The 20,409-nt window shown below is 34.8% G+C and overlaps 1 protein-coding gene and 1 long non-coding RNA gene across 9 annotated transcripts in view; one reads left to right on the top strand and one right to left on the bottom strand.

Annotated features, from left to right (window-relative positions):
• Positions 1-5,310: 5,310 nt before the first annotated feature.
• Positions 5,311-7,932, bottom strand: LOC138704335 (uncharacterized). Of its 2 annotated transcripts, XR_011333324.1 has the most exons (3): positions 7,812-7,932; positions 7,290-7,395; positions 5,311-6,187 (listed from the first exon to the last, which is right to left on the bottom strand). It is a non-coding gene; the product is annotated as an uncharacterized lncRNA (long non-coding RNA). The 2 variants fall into 2 exon arrangements; XR_011333323.1 differs by lacking the exon at positions 7,812-7,932 and having other exon boundaries at positions 7,290-7,432.
• Positions 7,933-13,719: 5,787 nt separating this feature from the next.
• LOC138705045 (oxysterol-binding protein-related protein 2) overlaps positions 13,720-20,409 on the top strand; it is a 692,509-nt gene continuing 685,819 nt past the window's right edge. For 4 of the 7 annotated variants that reach the window (XR_011333553.1, XM_069833613.1, XM_069833610.1 and 1 more), the window contains exons 1-2: positions 13,722-14,040; positions 14,172-14,332. Coding sequence is in view for 6 of the 7 variants with exons in the window: in XM_069833613.1 (XP_069689714.1) it covers positions 13,851-14,040; positions 14,172-14,332 (351 nt within the window). In the remaining variant the exon portion in view is untranslated. Of the gene's footprint in view, positions 14,041-14,171; positions 14,333-20,409 lie in introns of all 7 variants that reach the window. The other 3 variants (XM_069833615.1, XM_069833614.1, XM_069833611.1) reach the window with 2 other exon arrangements.

Raw genomic sequence — 20,409 nt, 5'->3', positions numbered from 1 at the left:
ATATTTTAAACAAAAAATAATGAATCAAAAAGTGGATGTACCGGTATTATAAACATGAAAAATATAAGTTCGCCTAATTTAAATCAGCAAAGAACTTCTTTGAAGAAAATCATATTGTGTTTCACCTTGATCTTCACTGTCAGCGATTTTTTGCTCTAAATAACAAAATTAACAATCATGTTTTTCCATCTATTTTTCACAGCATCGGCTGAAAGTAAAAAAGGTAGGCCTACCAATTATTTATGTTTGAGTTTGTCCTATCACAGTGTTAATATGTTTTTCTTCTTCTTTCAGATTTTTAGCGACTGGAGATAGTTTGTACACCAACAGGCCATAGTTTTAGGGTTGGTTTTCAAGCATTAGTGCAACTGTGATGGAAGATTGTGCAGCTATGTGAGAAAACATGAGATCTGAATTCATGCCAGAGCCTTCACGACGACTACGGGAAAGTTAAGCTCAACGCCATAGATGGGAAACACGTCACCATCAAGTGTCCTGACAACACTGGGTCATCTTACTTCACATATTTGAAGAAACATTCCATTGTGCTTTTAGCTGGAAAATTTGCAGCCTACTTCAGTCGAACGGGTTAAAAATGAAACTGCTGTAGACGTAAATCCAGGGTTTAAGTCACAGTCGCAATTGTCGCATTTTGCTACTCTACTTCTAAAAAATATAACAAACTTTGAATGTAAATGTGTAAAAATGCGACAACCACACTGGAGTTCAGAGACGAAGATGGTAATAGAGAAAATGAAATCAGAGATGTGTATGAACTAATTTGAATTTAAATGTAATGCTAATGGCATCATAGCATGAGCATGTTAAAAAAAAGTATTGAGCAATAGATGTTCAGAAATTGATTTCAAAGAGTGGTGCAATTCATGTAAATTAAGTGAACAATTTCTTATAATTGATTTATATAATTCCATCGCACACTGTAAATTGTGAGCGAGGATTTAGTTGCATGAATCTTGTAAAAACTGGAATTAGAAACCGCCTTTCAGTAAAAATAGTTAGCACTCTGCTAACGTTGAAGAGCCTACTAGTAAAGAATTTCAATGTTTAGAGTACCCATAAAATAACGAATTTTAATGTGAAGTAAATTCAGTAGTAATTTATTCTAAACATTCCTACGTCTAATGATTTACTTACATAAGTATATCTAGAATGTGGTAAGATATTGAAAGTAATAAAACTCCGACAAACAAATTACATAACTTTTTGATTCCACATACTTTATTAATTTTATATTTCTGCAGAATTATTTATAATATTGTACAAGCATTTTGCAGTTTGCACAAATATATAATTTTTTTTCATTTGTGCGACAGTTATTTATTTTCTAGCTTGAACCCCGCGTCAGTCTACAAGCCATTATGACATCAAATTATAAATAAATAATTGCACTTATTGTTTACAACTAACTTTGTAGCTACTCCTTCCATTTCTTCTCCTTTTCCATGCCACGGATTTTCCTTTACCAACTCAATAAAAAAATTCCACGTTCGTTTACAAGTAATCCGAAATCGCAATCTTTGAGCACAAGTGATATACACCTGCTGAAGGTAACTGGTCTTTGCGCTGTGGTTGGAAGACTAAAATCCGCATATGTGGTCACCCATTAAGATAATCTGATTGGCTGGGGACGTTAGAATATCGTATATCGCGGACGCGCCTGTTTGGGCACCTCTTCGCGATAGTGCGATATTGCGTTATCGCGAAATCGTAACGCATTCCGTATCGCGTCTGTTTGGGGAGGCCTTTACCACAGTCTAATACATACAGTCGCGCAACTCATACGTATAAAATATGCCAACATTTGACAGCTGGCGCGACAGTAGCCCTCTAGCGGCAGGTAAGTTAAAAGTGTGCACACGACATATGATAACATATCAGAAAACGGGTTTTGCGTAATTTATTTTATATTGTTATGCTATACAATAAGTGTATATGGTTGTTATTAATTCTACTTTAGAATCCTGGAAGAATTTCACACGCAGTTAATGTACAAGTTTCAGAAGCTGGGAATAAACGTAATTCTTTCTGCTCCTTACAACTGAATCATGGCCCTAATCACGTATGTCATGGTTTGAAATAATATAATTGTTCGTTGCGTGGACGGTTAATTCAATTCATTCCTAAATATATTTATGAATCATTGGAACTTTGTATTTCCTGTGAGAAGAGTAAAAATTAGTAGCTTCAAAATTGTAGGGAATATCTCGTAGGGTACATCGCGTGGTGAACTTCTCTCCCTATTTCCTGAGAAATTAACGATTTTGCATACCGCAAATTGGGGTAAACTCGGCCGCTGAAGTAAACTTGAAAATAAAGAAAAGGGGAGGATTTAAACAGTAATATGAAGTTCATTATTTTTCTATTTCCTAAGAACCGGTATTTCGTTTATTATTTTGAGTCGCAAATAGTGCTGATGTTATGGTTTAAATTTTTCTGGCAAGTTTACCACATTTTACATTACATTTCCAGTTTTCACACATAATGCCTAATTTTAACATATCTTACCTATATAATACGTAATTTACATGCACTTACTGTTAATATGACGTAGGTGGGAACAAATAAATGAACACACAATTTTGTTGGAAAAATTGTAACTTCAATTAACTCAGAAAATGTAGGCCTAATTTTATTTTCAGAGCAGAAGTGGTGTAAGTCAAAAATGGGTAATGATGGGTTAAAGTAAACATTCTGTAAAATACAGCGCAAAGCGGCAGTTAATATTGAATGTATTTAAACTATTAATAGTCAGTGAATAGCACGAATGATATATTAATTGCTACTTTGCGCTGTATTTTACAGAATTTTTACTTTAAACCTCATTACCTGATTTTCACTTACACCACTTCTGCACTGAATGGCTCAAATAATCACTGGGAACGTAAAATCAACATCAATAACAGTCGTGCAAATTATTACAGAAAAGATTGCTTTTTATATTAAATTTAAAAAGGCTCTTTTATTTCTTGAGAACTTAATACGTCTGCCACATGAATCTACACCAACACATCAGAAATTTATCGACACATTCTGGATTTATTCAAGAAGTGAATATTTTGCAAAAGGATTACTATACTCGAAGAATTCTTGCAAAATTAACACCATGATACCTACTTGAATGCTATATAACAGTCAACTTTTAAAAAATATAAAGAGAAAAAAAAACGCGAATACAAAAATAATGGAATTAAGTTACTTGCATTAAAAACTGTAGATATATTATCCAAAATCGGAATGGTTACTCATTTACACATATGATCTCTGCAAAAAAATAATATACTGTAACAGGTATTTACTTTGTTTTTATTTAAACTGTCCTTCCTGACATACAAATAGGTAACTGATAAGTAATAAAATAGTGTTTTATAGAACACAATACGTAGGCTACCTACAACGTGGATTATTGGTTATGACTGAGTTATGGTTTTCTCTTGGTCTTGAGGGAATCTGAAGAACGACAAATTCGGAGATTTAAACTTGTTGTTACTGCGATTTTCGTCATTGCACACATTGCCTTTATTCCGACGCATAATTAAAACGTTATTATAACATCTCGCATCCCTTTAAAACACGTGCTGGCTGTATGAACCCTGACCAGTGCCTTGCCTGCCGCTTGGGTGCTAGTGTCGCGGATGTTGGCAAAAAAATTGTTGAAGTTGCGCGACTGTATATATTAGACTGTGCCTTTACTCTATGTACTTTTCAGGTACTCTGCCATCTAGTGTGTGTTATCGCAAGCTCATTTGTCGACAGTAGCGACGCATAGCGCCCTTTATTTTCCATTGCGTCCAAATTTAAAATAAGCTTGGCTGATCTGTTTTATATATGATCTAGGATAACACTCATGATAAATAAGGAACTAACCATAAGTGGAAAACAACTAAAATTCTACATTAACAATAGTAAATGTTGCAACAAAGCAATTAAACAAGAAGTTTAAAACAACTCAAGTTCTATATTTGATTATTCTATGCTTAGAAACTATGAAATACATAAAAAAAAAATTTAGTTGGAGAACAACTATTTTGGTGACACTGAACCAGCACAGAAGTACGCAGGAAAAATAGCTAGGAACCATAGACAAATAACAGATAGATATGCAGCTCAATGCTAAAACAATGCCAACATAGGCTGCCAGGACGACCGTAGAGCCATCTGTAGTCTTTTGTAAACAAAACGGTAACAGCATTTTTACCACCCACCTTACAGCTGTGTCGGTAACTACGTTCACTACTATACCAAGCCATTCTATTTACTAGTACAGAATGAATTATTTCTTTTAAAACATTTCACTTTTGGTGGAAATGTTTGAATGCAATTTTTTTTTTATTGTATAATATACAATATTGCATATATATCTTGTAAAAGGCGAAGGTCTATTTGAAAAAAAAACTACAATGTACAGAACTATTTATATTGCATTTTGATTATAATTTTATCCTCCTTTCCCAGCCCACCTGCCTGTAACAACAATCAATAGTTCTCAGCTTGGTATTTCAGTTTGGGAAGGAATGGAAAGGGAACTTTTAGAGATTTAAATTTCCTTCTCCAATTTTTAAGCTAGCGACTTAATTTCTGTATTCAGGAACCTCTTGATATTAGTATTAATGTCCGTAAGTTCCAGCAGTACCAGGTGAAAACTTTAGAGTTTATTATTATTTTATTTTCACCTATTTTAAAACATATCTATTCCCACAAAATATGTTACTGGTCTGACAAAAAATGGACATGCATATGTCTATGATGCATATAATTTAACAGCAGATCCATAATTTGAATTTCGAATGCAGAGAGTTAAAAATCTTTAATTCAATTTTTGTGTCTGACTAAATATTTCACATATTAATTTTGAAAATATTTACTTTACCCAAAAAAAGTCTCAGCAGTTTTGTTAACCATACTTGACAGAATATGGTGTAAAAATGTCAACTTTTTAGCATGAAATCTGTTGAAGCTTATATTATTTGAATCAGGAAATGGAGTAAAAGTAAAATGCGAGAATGACTACCATCACAAAAATCTGTTTGTATGGGTAATTGTGAAACTAAACTAAACCATGAATTTTGAGAAAGATGATGGTTATAAACTTGCCCCACATAAAAATGAAAAGTCACGGATAATTTTAATTCTGCAAATTGCATTTTTCTCGAAACCTAACCAAAATTTCACTCATCTCCCTCCACACATTCATACTACCCTCATATTTCACACAGCCGCCGCCTCCTCCTCTACAGCACAATATGGATCGAGCAGAGCAAGCATAGTTACAAATGAACACAATAGACACAATAGTGTTCCAGAAATATTTATTTGTAAAGTAACATAAAAGAATGTGGAAGAAGCACAAAGAACACAAAATATATTGTACAGGTATTATTACTAAATTATCAAAATAATAAGGAACAACTCTCAGTGATCATTATTACTATTATTATGCATTCGTCTGGCTTTTAAAAGCCACTTTATTCATGCACTAACAGGGCACACTCTGTGAGTCTCCGTAGTGATTCTTTTACATTTACATACTTCTATTAATATCAGAAATACGCAGTACATTGCCATTTGTAAGTAAAAATTGTTTAAATTCGTATACTATGCAAGTGTTCAAGATTATAAACCATTTTAACACATTTTTCTCAGCAAAGTACAATGTTTATTGTGAGGAAATGAGATATTTATGTCGAAGAATGTTTATTTATGTGCTACTTCTGTAATTTCACTAGAAAACAAACTGATACAATGACATGCTATGAGAAAACAGTAATATATGTCTGGTGTTGGTGGGACTGGAATGTGTTCTTTGGCAAAGGAGGAGGGACACAGGCCTGTGGACTTTCTTTGATAGGTTTTTGAGGGTTGTAGGAATTTGAGGTCTTTTTGAGGAGACAATTGGGTAAGTTCATTTTCTGGTAAAAGTCGTATAGTTGATAGAATGGATGAAGGATAAGAAAGTTGTGCGGATGAAGGGTAATTCGATTGTGAGTCTGAATGTGCGCTTGTGATTGATCCATCCAAAGATGGAACTGCCGACCAGTTGAGACCTTTTCTCTCTTTTGTTTTAAAATCAGTCTCTGAAAAGTGACGACTGCATACTACTCTGTTGAACAGTGTCGTAGCAGTATGTTCGGTATAGGTTACACCTATACTTTCTGCCCAATGTACAGCCCTGTAAAATGTAGAAGTATTAATTAGAATTACCAGTAAATAGAATAGGCCTACTCTAGTATCATACAACCTTGGGTCTATTGTATATTCTGGGGCATTTAAGAACTACGAATTTTATGATACTGTTCGAAACTCTAAGCTCGTATATCATACAGATCGAGTCTCTTTCTAGTTCTATGATTATGTAACTAGCAAAATATGCAATTAGGTAGTTACTTTGTAGAATTTCTAGGCATTTTTGACAATGCCGGCTTTGTTTTCAACAACAATTTGTGAAACGGGAGTAGTCCAAGTTTGTACATGCAAATGCAAAAACTGTTGCGCATTCTCAGATACTTCCATTTCAAGTAGGGTTGTCTAGTGACAGTACTAAATAAGAACCTTTTCTTTTGATCCATTTTTATATTTAATATGGTATTTTTCCTGAAAAGCTACACCAAAAGAGACACAGTTTCCTCTTGTTTCACTGGATTTTGTGTGATTTATATAGTCATAAACATGTGATTTTAGATTCCACGCACAAATAATTTCAAAATAAAAATCCTATGACATCTCTTTATACTTATGTATTGTTGTAGCTCCTCCCGTATTTGTTACAATGTTACTAATTTATTACCAACATAACATGTGAGAGGCCAATCTTAATTAGGTTACTAGGGAAATTGTCTATTTCTCTAGTATTGCGTTCTTAAACTCTCTAGTGTTATACTTGTAAGAAGTGGAGAGACGGGCTATAACAATGCATTAGAATATACCGTACAGGTAAGCATTAAACGATTTTTATGCTGAAAGTATTTGTGGCTGCAAAATAAAACCACGTGTTTTACATTATACTGTATAAATCTCACAGAAACCTGTGAAGCAATAGAAGATTGCACTTTATTTGGTGTAGCTGATCTGGGCAACTACTACTGATCTTTTATTATTACAAAACATGTTTGGCTACTGCAATATTGCACAGCTAATCACGTGCTTAAATGTTAGGTTAGGTTTTAGCATATAAAAATGGACTCGCCTAAAAAAACATTGCTGTATTAGTCTCTGTAGGTACAAATAAAAGAGTAATTTAAAGGAATATAGATTAAGTAATCAATATTACTAACCTCAACATTTTTCGGGAAGTGGAAAAATGGTAAGTCCGAATCTCTTCTATTTGACCCCAGACAACCAGGCACAGAGCAAGTTTTTACCCAGGTTTTCTGGGACATGCTGGAATGACAGACAATACTAGTGATTTTTCTTACATCCCTAAGTAATTAAATAATAAATACATATTATGTTAATCAATCAATTAAGTTAATTAAACATATTATGTGTTTAATTCTTGCATTGTTTGCTTGAAACGTTATCAATCATGTCACCTCACAATAACTTCAATCACAATGTGTTAAATCTACATCACAATAATTATTCACTTATAGTTATAATTTCAGCAAATAAATCTCCATTTGTAAAATAATAAGTACTAAATATCACCTCCTTCTCAGAATAGCATAGGTGAACACATGTAACACACGTTAACAAAAGACACGAATACATAAATAAACAACACAATAAGTGCTCATTATGTTTCATTTATAATCTCAGATCTCCAATGCAAAATAAGTACGTAAATATCATCTTACCTCAATAGAAGAAAACACGTGTAGCACAAAACTTCTGAGTAATATTACCCAAAACACGTTGAAATACGAATGAAAACACATACCGGTACGCAAAACATCGACGCAGAATTCGATTTGTTGATTTGTTTGCCATCTATTAAGGAATTATTGAAGGAACGAGGACTTATTGCTTACCAATGTCGGTAGATGTCTCTCAGTGCACGTTGTAAATAACTCTAATCAAGTTGCACCCCCCTGGCTAGGAATCTACCAAAGAGTTTGTAATACTTACTAGAGACACATACCCGTGAGTGGCAGGCAAGAAAAATGTCACAAATTGAACCGGCTAGCATCCGCCATTAAAGGGAGTGTTTGCGGCGCGAAATTCGGAAACAGTACCACAATACATTGATGTAGCCTGGTGATAGACACTGTTTTAAACATCTTTTACAAAGGATGAGTCGTGATGAAATAAACGTGAATGGCAGAGGACAGCTATATTTATCAAAGTATTATAATGGCGATATTCTAAAAAATAAATTAAATCGCCATATACACTCGGGATAAGTATGTGAAATATTGAATAATGGCAATGCCAACATTAATTTTCAGTATTACTAGTATTGTTTTAAAGACATAATAATGGATATTTACTGTAATAAATATCTATATGATCTATATTTCAGTCCTTTCATGCAAAGGAAGAGGAAGGTATATGGTGCTTCGAAAATATTTAGTGGTGAAACATGAGATCATAAAAATTATGAGAATAAATTTTATCATAAAACAACCTATTCATTGTGTAATTGATGACCACCAAGTTAGAGGTCAGTACAGACTTTTTAATACAATTAGTAGCGGTGATAGTAGGCCTAGTAGTAGTGGTAATAATAGACCTAGTAGTAGTGGTAATAATAGGCCTAGTAGTAGTGGTAATAATAGACCTAGTAGTAGTGGTAGTAGTAGGCTTAGTTTTTGTGGTAATAGTAGGCCTAGTAGTAGTGGTAATAATAGGCCTAGTAGTAGTGGTAATAGTAGGCCTAGTTTTGGTGGTATTAGTAGGCCTATACTGTTTTCGCTGTAAGAAAAATCCTAATGTAAACATAAGCACGTTGCTGTCATACCCGTGATTGGCTCCCAGCCGAAACACTCACATGACGCAGTGAAATATAGTTCGTATTTGGAAACCATAATCTTGTATTATTTGAAAATAAAACATTGAATTCTAGTTGTTAAATACGATGAAACATATAACTTCACTCATATGTAAAACACTATGTAAAAGAAAAGCTACTTTTATATTTTGTTATGTACTATGAACGCGGATGAATACCAACAGTAATACCGAGGTAGTCTGTTCTTGTAACAAGCTGGCGTCACTTGAGCTCGTATAGCTTTTGTATCCTCAGTGTGTGTGGTTATTAAACATAGGAGTGGAAACCCTCTCAAAAGCGAAAAAAAAAAAAAAAAACAAATAGTCTTAAATGTATATAATAAGTTAAGTGAGTTTTAATTACAGTAATTATAAAGTAAATGTTTCCTAAGCAAACGAATGCATAGTAGTGAGGTTAGGCCTACTTGACGAGTAACGGGAAATGTTTAACATGAAACAGAATGTACAACAGTAGGTGGGAACACGTACTGAGTATCTATGGCGCCAAACAGTGGCCAATGAACCCTCACTTCAGTCACGTGCTATTATTTACATTAGGATTTTTCTTACAACGAAAAGATTATAGTAGTAGTGAGACCTAGTCAGTGCTAGTGGTAATAATAGACCTAGTAGTAGTGGTAACAGTAGGCCTAGTAGTGGTCATAGTAGACCTAGTAGCAGTGGTAATAATAGGCCTAGCTAGGCCATCAGCTATATTTTCACTAATTTCTTTGCATTTAATATAACCAGAAATTAGAAGTGCATGCTGTACAAAACGGTAATTACATGATTAATTCATTTATTGTGAAACAAAACAGTTTTAGACAGATATAATCTGCGGATTTTCTTATGCGCTCTGCTATTATAATCCACTGTAATATGATGGCACCTAACCCTTACATACATTGTTGAAATCAGTCTTATAAACCTGATTAATATGTTTCTGGAAAAACTTTTATCCATGAAATATTCCGACATTCTGTAAACACATTCAAAGGAGGAACTGCATTTGGAACATTCTTCCAAATATTAATATATTAAGATATGCATGCTTTCCTGGGCATCCTACAATAGTAGCTATGTTCGAACAAATATTTGCGGCGCAGTATTTCACCATTTTCTTATTATTTCCCTTCAAGTGTACTTATATTTATTCGTATTCCTCAATAAGCATGAACTGCTTGCACTCCCGGCGAAGCATCAACTCTCTTTAATGGCGGCCGAACAGCGGTTCAATTTTGTACGCGAAACTAGCGCCGTTGGTGTCTCTAGTTATATATTAATAATAGGTAGAAAAGCGCAAAATATGCATATTTTGTGTGTTCGTTCCATGGATCCTTATTCACTACAGAAACTCGTTAGTGATTCGATTCTTAGTCTGCATGAGAGGGCGTGGTATCTTTCACAGGCACCTTCGCACAATTTACACACGCACTCTGCACTGGGCTCATGGTAGCCTGTCGTTTTGCAAATCTTGAAATGAAAACCATGCACTGCGAAGCGTGTGATGGTGTGTCTGAGTTCGTAGTACGGTCTCTTCCACTCGTCGGACAGCATGGCCTCTGTTGTATAGAAGTCGCTCCATATTTGTGACCTCTTCGTTCGGAGTTCCTGTAGGAGATTCTCGTACTGGGCAGTGGACGGGAGCAGTAGTTGGTGTCTCAAATCTTCGATATAGAAGGGTTCCCTTGACATTTCGTAGCATAGTCGTGATGGAGCTTATTTTGATATGGATAGGGCTCTTTTAATAAATGTTGCCTTCACTCGTTCTATGCGTTTTAAATTGCTCTTTGTAAGGTTCTCCCATATGATGTTCAGACCATATTGAAATATAGGGCTGATTTTGACTTTGAATAATGTCATTGCTGTCTCTAGCGATAATTTGCTTACATGCTGTACTTCATGCATTGCTTTTATAGCTTTTATAGTTATATATTACAAACTCTTAGGAACCTACCCTCGAAATCCAGCAAGCTAGCCATCCACGGAGCCACCAGAGCGCATTATTTCCGGTGAGTGACCACGCAGGCGACCCATCCGCGCAGCCACCTTGGAATCCATCACAGAAACACGCACCGTCTTTACCGAGCTTATCGTAATTAATTAATTAGTTAAATTAAACGTCGCTTGCACAGTTGATTTATTCTTTCTGAATCCAAATTGTTCCGGAATGAGAATGTTGTATCTATCAAAATGATGATATACTCTCTTATATAATAACTTTTTCGAAGACCTTTGAGAAGACTGGTAGAAGGGATATGGACCTGTAGTTTTCGGGCGAGGTTCTGTCCCCTTTCTTGAATAAAGGAATAACAACTGAATATTTCAGTCGCTCTGGAAATACACCATTAAACATTGAAAAGTTACATAAATAAGACTGGAGCTTGGCTATTATTTGTGAACTGGCTTTTAATATTTTGCTAGTAATTTCATCATATCCCAAGGAATTTTTAGACTTTAATTGCTTTAGAACTGTAATTATTTCTCGTGAATTTGTTGGAAAAATTTGAATATTTGTGAAAGTTACAGGAATAGATATTTTCAAACAATCGATAATGTTGAAAGCAATTGATTTGAATTAATTCAGAACAAAATAATATGTTGACATTAATATTGTGTTATTTGCAGCAATGAGACTTCCATTTTAGTAGTAGTTATATTTATTATTACTTACTATGGTACCAAATCATTTTTTAAATAAAAAATACAAATAATTTTTATAGCATCACTTGTGACATGCTTGCTATTAATTTTAACCAAAGAGTTTGTAATACTTACTAGAGACACATACCCGTGAGTGGCAGGCAAGAAAAATGTCACAAATTGAACCGGCTAGCATCCACCATTAAAGGGAGTGTTTGCGGCGCGAAATTCGGAAACAGTACCACAATACATTGATGTAGCCTGGTGATAGACACTGTTTTAAACATCTTTTACAAAGGATGAGTCGTGATGAAATAAACATGAATGGCAGAGGAGCGCTATATTTATTAAAGTATTATAATGATTCATCTTTGGCGATATTCTAAAAAATAAATTAAATCGCCCATATACACTCGGGATAAGTATGTGAAATATTGAATAATGGCTATGTCAACATTAATTTTAAGTATTACTAATATAGTTTTAAGGGCATAATAATGGATATTTACTGTAATATTTAAAATGATCTATATTTTAGTCCTTTCATGCAAAGGAAGGGGAAGGTATATGATGCTTAGAAAATATTTAGTGGTGAAATATGAGTATATAAAAATTCTGGAAACTGATTTAAAACATAATGAGAATAAATTTTATCATAAAACAATTTATTCATTGTGTAGCTGATGACCACCAAGTTAGAGGTCAGTACAGACTTTTTAATACAATTAGTAGCGGTAATAGTATGCCTAGTAGTAGTGGTAATAATAGGTCTAGTAGTAGTGGTAATAATAGACCTAGTAGTAGTGGTAGTAATGGGCCTAGTAGTAATGGTAATAGTAGACCTAGTAGTAGTGGTAGTAATAGGAGTAGTAATAGTGGTAATAGTAGGTCTAGTTTTTGTGGTAATATTAGGTCTAGTTTTTGTGGCAATAGTAGGTCTAGTTTTTGTGGCAATAGTAGGCCTAGTAGTAGTAGCAACAGCAGACCTAGTAGTAGTGGTAATAGTAGGCCTAATAGTAGTGGTAGTAATAGGAGTAGTAATAGTGGTAATAGTAGGCCTAGTAGTAGTGGTAATAGTAGATGTAGTAGTAGTGGTAGTAGTAGGTCTAGTTTTTGTGGTAATAGTAAGTCTAGTTTTTGTGGTAATAGTAGATCTAGTTTTTGTGGTAATATTAGGTCTAGTTTTTGTGGCAATAGTAGGCCTAGTAGTAGTGGTAATAGTAGACCTAGTAGTAGTGATAATAATGGGCCTAGTAGTAGTGGTAATAGTAGGAGTAGTATTAGTGGTAGTAGTAGGCCTAGTTTTTGTGGTAATAGTAGGCCTAATAGTAGTGGTAATAATAGGCCTAGTAGTAGTGGTAATAGTAGGAATAGTATTAGTGGTAGTAGTAGGCCAAGTAGTAGTAGTAATAGTAGGCCTAGTTTTGGTGGTATTAGTAGGCCTAGTAGTAGTGAGACCTAGTTAGTAGTAGTGGTAATAAGACCTAGTAGGCTAGTAGTGGTAGTGGTAGGCCTAGTAGTAGTGGTGATAATAGGCCTAGCTAGGCCATGAGCTATATCTGCACTAATTTATTTGCATTTAATACAACCAAAAACTAGAAGTACATACTGTACAATACGGAAATTACATGATTAAGTCATTTATTGTGAAACAAAACAGTTTTAGACAGACATAGTCTGAGGATTTTCTTATGCTCTTTGCTATTACAATCCACTGTAGTAGGATGGCACCTAACCCTTACGTACATTGTTGAAACCAACCTTATAAATCTGATTAATGTGTTTCTGGAAAAACTTTATCCAAGAAATATTCCGACATTCTGTAAACAAATTCAAAGAAGGAACTGCATTTAGAACATTCTTCCAAATATTAAGATATGCATGCTTTCCTGAGCATCCTACAATAGTAGCTATGTTCGAACAATTATTTGCGGCGCAGTATTTCACTATTTTCTTATTATTTCCCTTCCAGTGTACTTCCAGCGGTTCAATTTTGTACGCGAAACTATCGCCGTTGGTGTCTCTAGTTATATATTACAAACTCTTTGATTTTAACATTGCAAAATATGGATTTTACTTCCAATTGACCGATATTTTCTCCCTCGTCTGCCGAAATTTGATCCTTACACGTTGGCAGCGCTGCACTTTCTTTCGTGGACGTACGAAGCTCTTGTCGACGGAAGATAAGTGAGGTTATGAAAATATTTGTTTCTTGACTAGAAAGTATTCTGATATAACATTTCCTTGCTGTGATCACGTGGTATATGTTATACATTTCGATACGAAGTAGCAATGTTTTTTATAGTTTACTTAAAACAATGACTGAAGATTGTACAGAGATGGAACTGCAGGAAATTTTGTTATATAGCTCTCGACATGGAGATGTGACAATGGTACAAGAATTACTTTCCGCACGAAAGGATAATAAAATCGCTTTGGATATTAGCTGTAAAGGTGAGTTTTGAAATAAATATGATTTTTAGCTTGTAAAATTATTTTTATAGTAAATTTTCGCATACGTGACAGGTTTGTTCTTATAGCTATAATTAAGCCTACGAATTACTTTACTATTTTTTTGTGTACAGGCAAAAGCAAAAGTAATATGGGCTGGACTCCACTACACTTATCAACCTATTTTGGACATTATCAAGTAACAGAACAACTCTTGGCACACGGAGCGGACATTAATGCTGTTAATGATGCTGGTGACACTTCATTGCATAAGGCTGCATTTATTGGTAGAGAGGTATGATTACCGACTCTGTTACACTTATGACTTTATTTTGTACATTATTAAGAAACAGAACAACTCGGTAATTACCTAGATAGTAACTGCCAAGTGGCCGAGATGGTATGTGGCAAGGTTAGTAGTTGAGGGTGTATATATATATATATATATATATATATATATATATATATATATATAACTAGCCTACTAACCTTGTCGCATACCTCGCCTCATGCCCACTAACCTACTAACCTTGTCATATACCTCGGCCACTTGGGGGATAGTGAAGTGACATGAGGGCGAGTTATATTACAAGGTTAGTAGGTTAGTTGAGGGGATAGTGACACGAGACGAGGTATGTGACAAGGTTAGTAGGCTAGTTACTTATATATCCCCTCAACTACTAACCTTATCACATACCACCTCGTCCGCTTGGCAGTTATTATCTAAATAATTACCCAATTATTCTTCTAATTATACTGGTGACACTTCTTCATTGCATAAAGTTGCATTTATTGGTAGAGAAGTTCTGAGTGAAGCCACAGTATTTCTGTTCAGAAGAGGCGAAACATCAAATGAGTGGAAGACATTATTTTGTGTAATAGGCTATATCATTTTAAAGCTTGGAGTCTGTATTACTTAGATCCATAGATAATCTTGGGAAAACCTACAGAATTTTGAAAAGAAGCGTGATCATGTTTTCAGTGGTGTAATTATGTGTTAAGATGTATGGGACAAAGTTTAAAAAGGCTTAAATTTTAAATAATTTATTTGAAAATTTCTACCTGTGATTTCAAAGACATATAGCTACTTAAAACTATTTCATACCATATATTTACAAGATGTATCCAATTTAAAAGTTAGTGGTATTCTGTTAAAATGAAGATGGTGCCCCATATGTAACAAATTAATCGACATTTTTAAATTTTGTGTCTTGTTATCAACCAGAAAATTCTGTCGTATTTTTTTTATAAAGTACTGGAATGGTGTTCTATTGTAACTGAAAATGCATTGACATAAAAAATGTGGCATATGTAATAGGCATTATTTTTTATTAAAAAATATGTTACCTACTAATGGGACTGTTCCCTTATTACGGAGATTCCATCTTAGGGAGATGTTTCCCGTAAAATTTCATAATTTATCAGGTTGTCTGGGTCAGCATTATGGAGGGAAAGCCTACTATGGCTTTGGTATACATTACGGCAACATACGAAAAATAATGCCTCCTAATTTTTTATGTGAAAAGTTTTATAGTTATTTGAGTGAAACTAAACTGGTAACTTGCTACAACCTTATTGTTCATACCTGTAATTTTATTTTTTCACATAATCGCCCTGGCGATGAATACACTTTTCTCAACGGGTGACCAGTTTCTTGATACCGTCATTACAGAAAGTTTCACTTCTGTCTGCAGTGCATGGTCAGATTCAAAGCGATGTCCTCTCAGGTGTTCTTTAAGTTTTGGGAACAGATGAAAATCTGATAGTGCAAGGTCTGGACTATATGGAGGATGATCAGCAACAGCGAAACAAAGACACTGAATGTGTTCTGTTGTCATTGCACTGGTGTGTGGACGAACATTGTATGCTATAGGAGAGGCTGCTCCAAATCTGGACGAATCCTTGAATTCATGCGTTCAGGTTTTTTACGGTTTCACATTACCTTACAGAATTAATAGTAGTGCCTTTAGGCATGAATTCCATATGCACCACATCTTGAATATCCCAAAAGACTGTAAGCATGAGTTTGCCTGTTGATGGCACAGCCTTGAATTTTTTGGATGGAGGTGATCCTTAGTGGCGGAACTGCATTGATGACCTCTTGTTTTCGTGATCGAAGTGGTGTACCCAGCTTTCATCACCTGTGATAATGTTCTTTAAGAGTTCATCATCTTTCCGTTCGTAGTGCAGAAGCAATTGTTGGTAAATGTCCATTCTCTTCTGTTTCATGTGAGGAAGGAGCATTCGAGGCACTCATTAAGCGCAAATTTTCTGAAATCCCAGTTCTGCAATAATTGCCTGCACACACTCCCTTGATAAGCTACACTGGATGGTTTGCTGGCCTTTCGTCCACTACCTTTTGTCCATAATATGTTTCGTCCATTACCTTTCGTCCACGTTCTCTTGTCCACAACCAATTGGTCCATACAATTTTCATCCATTTTGTCCACACCTTTTATGCCCATAACCTTTCGTCCATCTTGGAATACATATTTGTGTTTCCCACTTACAATTACAACAGAGGTATTGTCATCATTGTCTGTTTCTTAGATACGTTTCATTTTCCTTTGGATATTAAAAAATATGAATATATATATGTTTTCCATTTTGTATATTAAAAATTATGGGAGAGGTTGTATATACACATTGGAGGCAACCAATTTTACATTATAATGAATACTGCTACTACTTCCACTCTGTCAGCAAAGATGGAAGAAGAAGATATTGGAGATGTGAGGATCGATAGAATTGTAATGCAAGATGCACGACTGGGATTGACTTAGATGACATCGCTATATATAAAGATGGCACTATAAAACATCAACATAATGCAGTTGTGGAGGGTGAAGTTAGAACAGTTATGAATGGCCTTAAGAGAAATACAGAAGAAAATCCCAATGAGCCTCCGGCACAAGTCATGCATGCAGATCTTCACGATATGACCAGAAACCCTTCTGATGTTACCAGACAGAAACACCATGAAGCGACATGTGAACCGAACTCAAAATAAAACTTGGCCACCAATTCCTCGAACTTTACAAGAACTTGTTCTCATAGATAAATAAATTTAAATAAATTACATTTTAACCAAATTAAATATGTTTCATGTAATCTATTTTTTTTTTACCATAGTGGACGAAATAGTCAGTGGACGAAAACATAATGAAGAAAGCATGAAAATGGACTAAATGGGCAGTGGGCAAAACTTAATGGACAAATGTGTCAGTGGACAAGAAAAAAAGTGGGCGAAATGTAGTGGACCAAAGGCCTCATAATGCACTGGATTGACAGATGTTCCTGTGTTATATGACGATTTACTGTAATGAATTCATTGACATGATTCCTTTGTTACACAAGTTGAGAGTTGCACCAGGTCCATTACGAGCATGAGCAGACCAATGTCGCACAATACTGATGTCAACACATTAATCACAATAAACAGCCTTCAATCTCTGATGAATGTCTATTGGGGCACATTTTCTGCTGTTAAAACACGATCATAGCATGCTGCTTCAGATGCACCAACATAAGAGCTGGTACATGCTGCCATATTTCAGGGATGTAACTTGGAGCTCTCTACTGGCAGAGATACAAAACTTGCGTCACTGAAATCAGAAAGTTCACTGAATACAATGTACTGTCACTAATGCAATGAAACCTGTTCAAATTGGTACCTGAATAATTCGGAATCCTGTCTATTTTGGAACAATTTATTGGTCCCAGAGAAATTCGTATATTTTATGTGTAATTTGTCCTGAATAAAATGGAAACTGTCCAATGCAGAAGTGGAAACTGTCTGCTACTGTTCAAAATGGAAATAATATTTTGGACACACTATTTTAACGTAAACTATATTTTGAAACAGTGTGTAATTTCAAGGAATCTACAAAATATGTAGGTCACTAAGATAAAAACAAGTTTTCTTTGCAAAATTTTAGAGAGTGTGAGGGTGTGTTGGCTGGCAGTCATATTTTATTACCCTATTGACTAGGCAGACGATTCCCTTCAAAGATTTTTATTGCTTGACACCTGTATACTGTCATAGCTAGGCAGAATGCAAGTGTAATGATTTCATGATAGAAAAAGAAAGTTGCGTAAAAAATAGCACTATCATTAAGTGATGAAGTAAATGTTGTCGAGTTAAAGGAAAATGAGAAATGAAGCGTACCGTATGGGAAATAAAGTTGAAGTTCAGTTGTTGAAAACTCAGGTGTAACATTTTTAAAAATAAAGACCGTATCATGAGTGAGTGGCTTGCGGTCAATAATGGTGATAAAAATGAAACAGAAAAGAGCTGATTATTTGGAAATAAATGAACTTTTGTGGGAGTGGGTTCTTCATGCCCTTTAAAAGATTATGTTAATTTCTCGAGCTATTCTGTAAAACAAACCCTTGAACTTGCAAAGAAATTAGATAAGCAGAATTCAAGGCTTCTAATGGATGGCTCTTATTTTGCGGCATGCCATTTTGCTTTTCATTTATACAAATGATAAAATATTTCATTTTAACTTCACATCTGAATAATACAGAAGCCTGTCCACAAAGAAAAAGAAATTAGGACCATGTCACTTTCGTCTTAAACAGGTTTGACTGTATTTTTAACTATATTCACAGTGACAAAAAAAAAAAATAGGAGGCATTACTTTTCAGCATACCTTGTATATAATTTAGTAGCCCAGATTTTAATACTTAAACTAGACTTAATGCAATTGTGTGAAGAATGTGGTCCTGAGAAGTGGATTGAAAAGAAATTTGATCCAGAAAATGTGGGATGTGATGACAATGCAGAAGTTACTTTTTGTCATTGGGAGCATGTGAAAGAGAGGATTATGAAAGAAATGATTGCCACAGACCTAGAACAGGCCAAAGAAGAGTTACCGGTAATTAGTATATTAAACCATTTTCTTTACATGTATATGTCGACCTGGTTGGCGAGTTGGTGTAGCGCTGGCCTTCTATGCCCAAGGTTGCGGGTTCGATCCTGGGCCAGGTCGATGGCATTTAAGTGTGCTTAAATGCGACAGGCTCATGTCAGTAGATTTACTGGCATGTAAAAGAACTCCTGTGGGACAAAATTCCAGCACATCTGGTGACGCTGATGTAATGTCTGCAGTTGCAAGCGTCATTAAATAAAACATAACATTTACATGTATACACTGGTCACCACGAGCATTCTGAAATGAAGGCACTCAAAGAAAACTTGAAGACTGGTGAAATTATAGTGCATGAAGATTTTGCAGAAAACTACCAATTTAAGTATCAGTGGGAAGTAATGTCTGCTCATTGGAATTGCATGCAAGTTACTACATTCATATGTCTTACAATATTATAGGGATGCAGGAAACAATTTCAAGCCTATTAATTAAATATGTTATTGTGTCTGATTCACTCACACTCAAAACAAGCTGTGTTTACTTTTAATGCTAGTAATATACTGTCTCCTTTAAGTATATAAATGTTTTGCATTATTGGTCTGATGGAAGTAGTGCCCATTCAAAAACAGGTTCAATATACAGAAAAATTTAATGATGCACGAGACTGATAGCAACCTAAAGACTGATTGGAGTTCCTTCGAAAGTGCCCATAGTAAAGGGACTATTGATGGACTGAGAAGTGTATGGCTGGCTGTATGTGTTTAGATCTAATACTGCTCAGGAATTTGCAGAAGCTGCTGCAAAAGTAGTAAAGTAGTAACTATAATTTTCGTAAGTTCAGATGAAATAAGGAGAACTACTGAAACAAAAAAATTGCAAGAATATTGGGGAAAAGCCTCTTCAATTAAAAATATCCACAAATCTGATTAATTTATACACCACTGTCCAATGGAAACTTTGGTATGTGGTTACAGTCATCCTTCAGCAAGTCAGAAAAATGTAATTATGAGGTGCAAGTGTCAACTAAAGATATTAGGCCTAATACTTCACCTGTGAGGACCACTGGTTCTTCTTGTAAATACCTGAACATTAGGGAATGCATTTTTGTCCCGTATGAAAATGAATGGTGGAAAGAAACTATCAATAATGATATGTAACTATTTTGGTCATGAAACCTACGGGCTTTAATAAGTTTGTGTCGCCTACGAAGTTAGAGAAGGATACAATAAATGAAGTTGGGATTTTATTAAAACTTAAAAGTGTTCCTTGGCCTGTAAATAGTCGCAGACAATTTGCATTTCCAGCCGATGAAATTAAGATGGTTGAATCCAAAATTCAAAATTTGGGTATGTTTGGCACACTTCGAAGAATTCTTTAGTTATTATTGTTAAGTTAAGTTGAATAGAATAATTTAATAGTAGTGTCTCACATACGTAACCAAGTACTTATCCCATACATAACTTACACTCCTTTGTAAGTGAACATGTAGGGGAAAACC

This window comes from Periplaneta americana, chromosome 8 (genome assembly GCF_040183065.1).
Source record: "Periplaneta americana isolate PAMFEO1 chromosome 8, P.americana_PAMFEO1_priV1, whole genome shotgun sequence".
Classification (NCBI taxonomy): Eukaryota; Metazoa; Arthropoda; class Insecta; order Blattodea; family Blattidae; genus Periplaneta; species Periplaneta americana.
Note: the sequence above shows the minus strand (reverse complement) of the source record. Positions and strands in the feature narration are given on the sequence as shown.